General features: G+C 38.2%; 1 protein-coding gene across 7 annotated transcripts in view; it reads right to left on the minus strand.

The window, feature by feature from the left end:
• ica1 (islet cell autoantigen 1) overlaps positions 1–6004 on the minus strand; it is an 84490-nt gene extending 78486 nt beyond the window's left edge. For 3 of the 7 annotated variants that reach the window (XM_052016886.1, XM_052016883.1, XM_052016881.1), the window contains exons 1-2: positions 5790–6004; positions 961–990 (exon numbers count right to left, since the gene is read on the minus strand). In XM_052016886.1, coding sequence (XP_051872846.1) covers positions 961–977 — 17 coding nt within the window. In that variant the 5' untranslated portion in view covers positions 978–990; positions 5790–6004. Of the gene's footprint in view, positions 1–960; positions 991–5119; positions 5213–5527; positions 5567–5626; positions 5657–5789 lie in introns of those variants that run through there. The other 4 variants (XM_052016887.1, XM_052016882.1, XM_052016884.1 and 1 more) reach the window with 4 other exon arrangements.
• Positions 6005–10951: the final 4947 nt, after the last annotated feature.

Raw genomic sequence — 10951 nt, forward strand, 5'->3', positions numbered from 1 at the left:
GTGCCAAGTTCTAATGATTTCGCTTGAGTATCCTCAACAATTACTCAGTTGTGGAGAATTTCAATAGATCTACATACCTCTGGAGAAAAAAAAAACTTCTCGTCCCAATCTTGATATCTGCCACCTTGCCTTGAAATTATCCCCCTTTGTTCTAGACTCTCAGGTCAGTGAAAACATTGCTTCAACATCTACTTTATCAATCCCTCTCAAAATCTTAGTTTTCATAAAATCACTTTTCATTCCTCTAAATTCTAGCCAGTGTTGGCCCATCACACAACAACCCAAATAAAAAGTGGCCAGTAAATTTATGAGATGGATCTTCATCTATTTAGGATGTCTCATTCTATCATAATTTCCATTTATCTATTTTGACATTTACCTCTTAAGATAAACATGCATTCTAGGAAATGTTATAAATAAGGCTATTTAATTTGTCACACCATTTTTGAAGAGAGATAAATTGCTTGCAACTTGTTATTTATCCTTGACACCTGGCCTTTGGAAGTGATGCAAATTAAGTTTGAAGCTGCAATGTCAGAGTTATACAGCATGGAAACAAGCCATTCAGCCCAACTCATCCATGCCCATTTAAACTAGTCCCATTTGCTGAGTTTGGCTCATATCCCTCTAAATCTTTCCTATACACACACTGTACCTGTCCAAGTGTCTTTTAAATGTTTTAATTGTACCTGCCTCAACCACTTCTTCTGGCAGCTCGTTCCATGCCTCAACATCATTTTCCTGCTCTAGCCCAAATCTGTTTTTTTAAAAAAATATATCAAGAAATGTAATTGATCTGCTTTGAATGCAATTAATGTTTGAACGCCACAATAAACTGATCCAATCAGTCTGATTCAGATTCTGTTGTGTTGGTATTTTCCATTCCTCTATTATTCCCTTTTCTGACTGCTCTGTTTCCATAATTTTTTTTCAGAAATTGTAATAAATAACAAAACTTACTAGTTTGGATGGTCCATGTTTCATTAGAACCTGAAATAGATGCGAAACATCACTTTTAAAATGACTTGTTCAGGATTGTGCAGTTTTGCTTGTGGAAATAAGCAAATACTTCCAAAACAAATTCAATATATTTCTACTTTAAATGTGAAAGTGATTACTCAAAGTGAAAACTAATAACTGTTTGATTTTCTTATATTTAATCGTAAGCAATTACTATCAGAAATTGTTATTCCACCCCCCCCCCCAAAGTTTTTAAAAAGGCTGCTATAATCTAATTGAGTATAAAAGTATCATGCCTGATCCATAAAAGAATTAAAGCACTGAAGCATGACATTCAGCACAAATCAGCAATCCTGGTGTTTATGTGCTACACTTGTCCCCCTCACCATTTCATCCATTTAATTTTTTTTTAAAAAGTCATTCATGAACTTGTGCACTTCATTTGAACGCACCCAAGATCTTAAACACTCACATAAATGAATTCCACAATTTCATCATGTTCCTTCCCAATTCCTTTCTGGGATTTATGGCTAAATACGTACCACTAATTTTGTACTCTTAACAGGTGAAAATATATCTACATCCACCCTATTAAATCTAGTCATAATCTTATTAGGATTCCTAAAAGTTATCACTTTTCTATAAAAAAGGCTGTCTTTTGGCAAAGACTTGTGCAGCACAGAATTGGAATTATCTCTGACACATGATGTGAAGTTTGTTGTTTTGTGGCAGCATTCAGTGCAAAGACATAAAAGTGTATACAGAAATAAATAAATAGTACAAAAAATATAATGAGGTAGTGTTCATGGACATTCAGAAATCTGTTGGTGGAGAGGAAGAAGCTGTTCCTGAATTGTTGAGTTTGGGTCTTCAGGCTTCTGTACCTCCTCCCTGATGGCAGTAATGAGAAGAGGCATGTCCCGGATGGTGAGGGTCCTTAATAATGAATGCCGCCTTCTTGAGGCATCTCCTCTTGAAGATGGCTTTGTCGGGTCGAGACCAACCATCATGCCCATCTATACTAATTACACTTGTCTGCATTAATTCCATATTCCTCTATGACTTGCTCACTTAAGTACTTGTCTAGATGCCTCTTAAATGTTGTTGCTGTTACTGCCTCCCCCACCTCCTCTGGCAGCTCATTCCAGATACCAACCATTTTAACCTCCTCAGATCTCCTTTAAACCTCCTGCCTCTCACCTTAAACCTATGCTCTCAAGTTTTAGACACCCCAACAGAGGGAAACAGATTCTGGTTATCTGCCCTATATACAACCCTCATTATTTTATATGCCTCTATCATGTCACCTGTCAGCCTCCTTTGTTTCAGAGAAAACAGACCCAGCCTATTCAATCTGTCCTGATAACTCAAGTGCTCCAATCCAAGCAACATCCTTGTGAATCTTTTCTGCATCCTTTCTATACTGTGGCAACCAGATATGCACACAATACTCCAAGTGCAGCCTAATCCATGTTTTGTACAACTGTAACATGATGTCCCAACTCATATACTCAGTGTCTCAGCTGATAAAGCCAAGCATGCCACAGACCTTCCTCACCAACCCATCTACCCTTTGTTGTCACTTTCAGGAAACTATGTACACGTAGCCAAAGGTATTTCTGTTTATACTTCTCCCAGCCCATCCTATCTTATTGCAGCAGGAGGAAACCCTACATCAAGTGTTACCTAGCCTTAATCAACCCCCAAGTCTCCCCATATTGGCCTTTCATTTTTATCCTAGAGGTTGGTGTGATCCTTCAGAGTTTTGAATCCTACACTCAACAGATTCCCACTTGGTGTTGTGCTCTGGATTCTATCACCCAAAAGAATCTACTGGGAAATCAGAAATCTAACCACGAATAAAACAGGATAGGGAACTTTAAAATTATCTCAAAAACAGGATGGATACAATTTAAATGGAACTGCATGTTAAATGTTATAATTTCAGTAATCAATGGAAATATGTACATTTCCATACTACCTGCAAAAGTGAGGGACTATGAAAATAGTGACCCAAGTCCTATGATGTACAAAAGAACCCCAAATGACAATTTCAGACTGACATAAACACAACATGTGGTCCGGTCCACATCATTTGACAATGGGACCAAAAGTATGCCCAAGTAACATTCCAGATGCCACAAAACACAGCTGGACATGGTTGAGACATGTGTGCGTCAGAGACACACCTGAATGGCACGCCGGGAAGCACATTAAGTCTGCAGCTGGTGCTGCTGTGTCTCCACGACCACCAGATGTCTCCTACATCCCAAAGACATGCAGGTTGGTAGGTTGATAGGTTGATTTGCCTCTGTAAATTGTCCTTGGTGTGCAAATGTGTGGTAGAATCACAGGGAAGTTGATGTGAATGTGGGGAGAATAAAATGAGATAAGTGTAAATGGGTGTTTGAAGGTCAGTGCAGACTCAATATGCTTAAGGACCTGTTTCTGTGCTGTACACTATGAATATAGTTGGCCAACTAGAACCTGCTGAGCTTCTGATCCTTTCTGAAAATTTCTGATGGTGAAGGTGTTGACCACACTCACTAGAACAGTGAACAAACACTTGCACAGAGATTTTAAAAAAGTAAAAAAAAATGGCAATTTAAATTCCAATTCAGGATGTTTCTAATTTGCTTTTACATTACAAATATGGTGCAGGAAATCTCACTCTAAAATGCATACAAAACACTCATTCACAACAGTGGGAAGTTATTGGCAAACACTGCATCATAACTAAGCAAACAGCTGTTAATAAATCAGTACTAACTATGACTGAATCAATAAATTCAGAGTAGAAAGAAAGCAAATTTATCAATGAATGTGGTGGAATTACGTATTGGATATACATGAATTAGCAAATTCATAGTGTACATGCATAAAGCAATAACAACAGCAGTAACAATGAGCAGTGTGGAATAGACCAATGGGCAAGGTAACAAATCAATAAGTTAATGAAGTAACAGGCAGCGATATCAGAATTAATAAAAGGAACAATGGGCAAATCAATATATTAAAAGTATCAATGGATTAATGAAGCACATTAAATAACCAGATGAAATAGTAGATTAATAGATAAACGTCATTAACTAGATAGTGAAATGAGCACCAATCACGACTAGGTAAGTGGAACAGAAGCCACAAAAGTGTTAATAGAAAATAAAAGTGAATTAATAATTCAACGTAGAACACCAGTCAGCAGAGAATGCACAAGAAAAAGGCAATCAGCCACTTTTGTGGTTGTCCAAGGACATGCAAACAGAGGAGATGACTGCATGAAGCTGAAGGTAAAGCAGCTTAGACCAAGACAAAGACACACTTGGTATGAGGCCCAAATCCAGGCTTCAAGGCAAAATGGTAAAGTATATTTAATTTATCAGGAAGATTAGAGAGATCAGATCGGGATATAGTTTTATTCTGATATTCCTCAGAAGAGGACAACATGCTAGGCTCAGCTGGATGATATCACCACCTGGAACTGTTGGAAGCAAGTGGCAATTAGAGCAGGCAACTGGTCAATCATTATTGCACCAATATGAAAACACAGCTGAAAAGCATCAGGTAATATCTTTTGCAAAGAGAAGCATTTTCCATGTAGAACACATTTGATAAAGCGTCGATCCTCTAAAGGCATATTAAAAGTAAAGGCCAAGTTTTCACACAAGGCAGAGATAGAGACACAGCAAAATTAGAGAAAAGGCACACATATTAAAACCGCCAACTTTAAAGTTATATATCCTATTTTAGCAAAAAATATAGACAAATGAATTAATTGAAAGCTAGATAAACTTGTCACATTGTAATCACAACTCATTTATCAGTGATGATGCCACAGCAATTTATAATCCAAATTGCTGGTAACAAGTACATATAGTCCTAACATTATTATAGTTAGATTACATATTCCAAATACTAGGCTGTTATAATAAAAAAGTGTCCACAACTGAAATCACAAATTTTTAGTTTGAAAAGTCTCTGCTAACAGTTTGTAAAGGATAGATGCAACATATATTAAAAATCTCACTTTTGCTCTTTAGAAAAGGGATTCAAGCACAAGTTGTACTTTTAACCATTAATGTTTTCCACCACAGAAGTGAAATTAACAGGATCAGACATCTTTACCGGCTATGTTTATAAACATGTTCATTAAAAACGTTACCTTTTCAAAGAGTCTCACTTTTTCTTGCTAACAAAATGTTAAATTACTGCATCACTTCCGATTGACAACTGGAAAACGATACCGTAAATTTCCCTTCAGAGAAAAATAAATTTCTAAATATTTTACATAAAGACCTTTATTCTTTATCAATAATTAACCCTACTAGGCTTGTTTTTGCATCATTTCATATCTGACAGCACATTATTGCGTGATGCACCAGACATCCTTGCGAGTGCATTTATATCTCGCCAAATACCCCCTCAGAGATCCAGCAGATACCAAGGATCGCAGGGGCGGGGGAAAATGCGAGTTTCTGCCATCTTGATGAGTAGCTGAACAGACCCAAGGATACACCACCGGCTCACACACAATTCAGCCCTTCCTCTGCTTGCTTCTGGGATGCCTTACCATACGGAAGATTACCCGCCACGGATCAACAGCTTCAGGCTGAAAAAAAAACCAAGCCCGTAAACTGGAACCTAAAGTCAAGCAATTCCAAGTCGATACCTCATTTAGCTTTCCTTGCTGATGCTGCCATCACCAACATGGGGGGGGGGGGAAGCCGACAACCAATTATTTTTGTCTTAGCTGCCGCGCGTTTCAAACAAGTAAATAATATCCGCCCTAGCAACAATATTTCAATTGGTTGGAATGGATACTTCGCATTTACCAGCCAAAAGAGGACGTCGCCGGGAGCTGCGCGGCGGGTCGCGGAGACGCAGCCGCCCGGCTGCAGACTGAACGCACTCCTCGGCGCGCCGCTCAGGTGTGTCCCTGACGCACGCGCGCGTCAACAATGTCCGGAGAACACGTAACGTTCCATCCACCTGTCACTCAGCCGCCAGAGTTCCAAGACAAGTCGTTCAAGAAGTCCCTCCACCACCGCTGGCAGAATGATTGTGGTGCTAGCCAAGTAAAAGAGATTTCATAATTTGCGTGTGAATCTCCTCCCCGCCCACTCAGAAAGACGTCTTACAGTGAGGAATACGGTGCACACGGAGCATGCGAGAAGGGAGAGACGCGCTGGATGGAAATCGAGGGAGGTAGTTTGTGAGCAGAGTTTTGAGAACATGGAGGGATGGAGCAAGCCAGAGGGAATCACCTACTGATTGTACTGAGATCCTGAGGTCAAGAGGGAAGTAGACAAAATTCAGAATCAGGTTTATTATCACTGACATGTCCTGAAATTTGTTGCGTTGCGGCAGCAGTACAGTGCAAGACATAGAGACATAAAAATTACTGTAAGTTACAAAAATAATTAAATAGTGCAAAAGCGAAATAGTGAGGTAGTGTGCATGGGTTCATGGACAATTCAGAAATCTGATGGCGGAGGGGAAAAAGCTGTTCCTGAAACATTGAGTGTGGGTCTTCAGGCTCCTGTACCTCCTCCCTGATCGTAGGAACGTGAAGAGGGCATGTCTGGTTGTGTTTTAGAGCACAGAATATAGTTCTGGGGGGAAAGGGAACCAAGCATTCCAAAAGAGATGTATTGAAAATCATAAATGAATTGGACTTGGGCTACAACTTTAGAGCTGGGATATTGAATAATATTGGGAAAGAATGGTAATAGAAATAGTATTTCCAGAATAACGAAAGCACGTTGACATTAGAAAAGTGTCTTTGCTACCAAAATGCAAGCAAAATAGATTTCACAAAAGGACTGGGTAAGGTAAAGGGATTCAGAATGATTGAATGAGAAAGGAACAATTGGATGGGCAAATAGGGATGAAGAATTTCAGTTGTGACACAAGACGAGAGAACCTGTAACTATTCACATTGGGGCAGATTAGAAGGAAATTTGATGGAGGTCTACTAAATCTTGACAGTTTTGGTTAGACCAGCTAGGGAGAAATGCACCTCATTAGGAGAGGAGTAAAAGACTGAGCAATACAAATTTAATGTAAAAAGATCCAAGGGAGATGTGAGGAAAAGTTTACACAGAAAGTAGTTATGCTTTGGAATAAATTGAATGATTATATAATGAATGGTGATTCATTTCTGGCTTTCAAATGGGAATTGGATAAATATTTGAAGGCTTAAAAAATGAAGGGCTATGGGAAAGAATGGGGGACTGGGATTGACTGGATTGCTCTATACAGAGTCAGTACAGATTTGCTGGGCTGAATAGTCTCCTTATTTACTATGCCAAATCCTGTGACAGATCCATGATTCTGTGATTCTAAATAGGCTCTGGATACTGAGAACTGAGAAATGTGATACTGAAAACTGAGAAGTGATGAAAGATCATGAATGCAAGTATTCCCAAAAATATCCCCAGATAAGGCTTAGCTAAAGTCACCGACTCAAAGAAGGAGCAAAATTTAAACGTAAGACCACCAAATGCCTGACTGCAGAATATATCCATCACTGGTGCATATCTCTGTTACTTACTCTGTACATTTTCAGGCCTTCAGGCAGCTCTTAAACTTAAGTTTGTTCTTTTGGGTTGAAAAAGACAATTTGATCTCTAAGCTTCTGGGTATTGTGGTTTACTAGGAAACACATATATATAAATAACTGGGAAATGGCCTTGTACAGTTCTTTTAAAGTTGTTTTCAGCTATTTTAAAGTAGTCGCAGTTGATGGAATAAATGCCCCGATTATAAATGCCGATCCTATATAATTAATCTATTTTCAGATGTACTAATAAAACTGCACAATTTTGCCATTCTTAGACACATTGGGGAATTATTCTAGAAACAACAATAACAGAAAAGTGAAATTATGTTGTAAAATACTATCCAGTTATATTACTTCATGGCAGATGTTATGCAAACAAATTTTATCAGAAACTTGAGATAAAGAAAAGGAATGGTGTAGAAATAAACAAATCTCTGTAACTTTGCACTGAAGTAAAGCTTACAAATACTGTACTCTCTTTTACTAATTCTTACCTGAGATGTGCTTCATCTCAAATGCAGTTAAGGGAACCAGATGATGCAGCAAGTTAGATACTGCATTCTTGCAGATTAGGATAATTTAAATCAGTTTAAAATAAATACTCAAAATTTTAAAAAGTGTTGCAAACCTTTTGCATTGATGACCCTCAAAGAAGATGTCTGATACCTTTACCTACAGGTCTTTATTAGACTATGGTCTCACATCATTATGGTTAATTCTGAAGAGTCCTATGAAATAGGCCAAGTGAGCCATACTCTTCATGGTGACAAGCGAACACCATGTCACCATGTCAAGTGAACACTATATTGTGACAATAGTAATATTGTGCCATCACAACTTCTTTGGCAATCACTGCCAGCAACCTATAGAAAAATCCCATCTATTTCCTCTTACATCATAGCTCCCTAATTCCAGCCAACCATTCTTCTCTGACTGTAATTCTTCATACTTTCCGTATTAAATTACTTAGAATAAAGATAATGCCAATGTTCATATTTGTTGCCTGTTTTCAGTTTCCCTAGGAAGGTAATGGTAGGTTTGAGGCAGGCTCCAAAATCCTTTGCAGAGAGACCAAGAAGAAAGCATGACAGAACACTAGGTACACCATTTCTCCGAGATCTCTGCCAAGAAAATTGGGGGTACACCATGGAACAATGGAGATATCAGTGAGAGGATACATGACAGAAGTCTGGAGCAACATTCCAGAATGGTATTGACATATTTGTGAACCAAGACCACACAATAGTAAGCATTGTAGAAATAGTGAAATATTAGGTCTTACTTATAAACTCAAGATCTGAGGCAACTTTCATGTCTCCATTAGAAATCTGACAATTCGATGTCTTATTTGAACAAGATGAGTTATTTACGTGCTTATTGTTGTGACTGCCAGCATAACATGGTGAACAGTTATTTTTAACCACACAGACAACTACTCCTAGAGCAACAAACAATCTGCTGGAGGAACTCAGCAGGTCAAGCAGCATCTGTGGGAGGAAAGGAATTATTGATGTTTCAGGTCGACACCCTGCATCAGGACTTGAGAGAGGAGGAAAACTTCTTCAAAGTCAGCTTACCTTGAAGAGACTTCACAGTGAAATAGTACAATGGAGTCCTGATTGCAGGACTTAAACCTGACAAGTCGACAATTCCTTTCCTCCCACAGATACTGCTCGACCCGCTGAGCACCTCCAGCAGATTGTTTGTTGTTCCAGATTCCAGTATCTGCTGTCTCGTGTATCTCTGACAACTACTCCTAGTTCTAGATCACTGTTTGGAAAAGGTTAACATTGTTATCTTTTCATATTGTGCTGACCAAAGTGCCTAAAATATTCACCATGGCAACTCATCTCTCACCAGGATCTTTAACTCTTGTCAATAAATTCTGTGCAAGAAGACTCACTTTGTGATTGATGAAAGATATTGTTCTTTGTACTCTAGTTCTATTATTAAACTGCAGTTATCTGATAGGTGGTTTACAGAAAAGAAATGGAAAAAGAAAAATAAGGGAAATTAGATAAAATAAGAAAGGAAAATAAGGAAAACAAGGGGAGAAAACAAAATGTGAAATGAAAATTTAATAAAAATAGTATGTTCAGCAACATTTGATTGAAAATATGAATTACTTCAGGGTTATTAGTGAAGTAGCAACCCAAATAATTCAGTGATGAAGGCTTCCCACTCCTTACTTCTCTCCATTTTTCTCATATCAGTTCTCCTTCCTCTTGATCATTTCACTAGTTATCAAAATTGCCCCCAACTTTTCCAGGGATAACTTTCCTAATACACAATATGATTGCCGGGGCATTTACCTTGGAGCAGTGGACTTCAGATTAGTAGTGGGATGTGGGTGAGAAAGGCAGAAGGTGTTGCTTTTGCTGGCAACATTTCCAGGGAATTAAGAGGAACACCAACTAGCTCCAGTACAAATACAAAGTATAAATGTTTCTTTTTTACTGGTGACCTGTTTCTTGGGTACACCCAGGGATCGATAAATAGAGAGCACCAGATACTGGCTTTACATCAAAAGCCTCAATTTCTCAAAGGAGTATAAAACAAGTACGTGTTTCCTTATGAAGAAATGCAAGTGACTTAAGCTTATTTTAGCCTGAAAATCATCAAACTGTCTCCAGGTATCCAATGCACGTGGTCTGCATATGATAGATTGCTAAATCTCTTTGGACCACCACTCTTTCTAGCTTTACACTGTTCTAATAATACACATCCATTCTCCTTTGCTTGAGAATTATTGATCTGACACTTGCAGCAATGAAATCCAGCTGCCACAGTTTTGCCTGTCACTGTCACTTTGTAATCTTTTCTCCCGTTTACTTACTGTGCCACTGTTTTTTTGCAATTCTACCAAATTAAGGTTATATGGATCTTTATTGTCCACAATCTAGAATTATTATAAATATAAAACATAACATTCTGGGACAGACAAATAAATTCCTTCCATTCTGAGTGCATACACAGTATCCATAATCTACCTGTATCAGTATAAACAATCTCCTCATTAGTACCATAATTGCCTCCAATGAGATGAACTTTGATCTTAACTAAAAGTATCTTAAATGGCACCTTATTGAATAACTTCTGATGTCACTATAAACTACAGTCATAGATGTTCCTCTGTCTATTACTTTAGTTACTTCCTTAAAGAAATCAGTCGGGGTTATTTGACATGAGCAACCCTTTTAAAATCCATGTTGATCTTCTCTAATCAATTCAACTCAAATACTCTGTCCCTAATTAAAGATTCCAAAAACTTCTCTAAAACACATCTTGGACATAAGGTTCAAGAATGTCCTTGCTTTGTTAAACCAAGTGCCGTCACTTGTTCTAGAATTAGTTGTTTGCTTAGGTCACTTTTAGTGAGCACCAGTTCCTGATTCATTATTAGTTTTCCTGGAATATCGGGTACGGTATGCA

Source organism: Pristis pectinata, chromosome 5 (genome assembly GCF_009764475.1).
Source record: "Pristis pectinata isolate sPriPec2 chromosome 5, sPriPec2.1.pri, whole genome shotgun sequence".
NCBI classification, from domain to species: Eukaryota; Metazoa; Chordata; class Chondrichthyes; order Rhinopristiformes; family Pristidae; genus Pristis; species Pristis pectinata.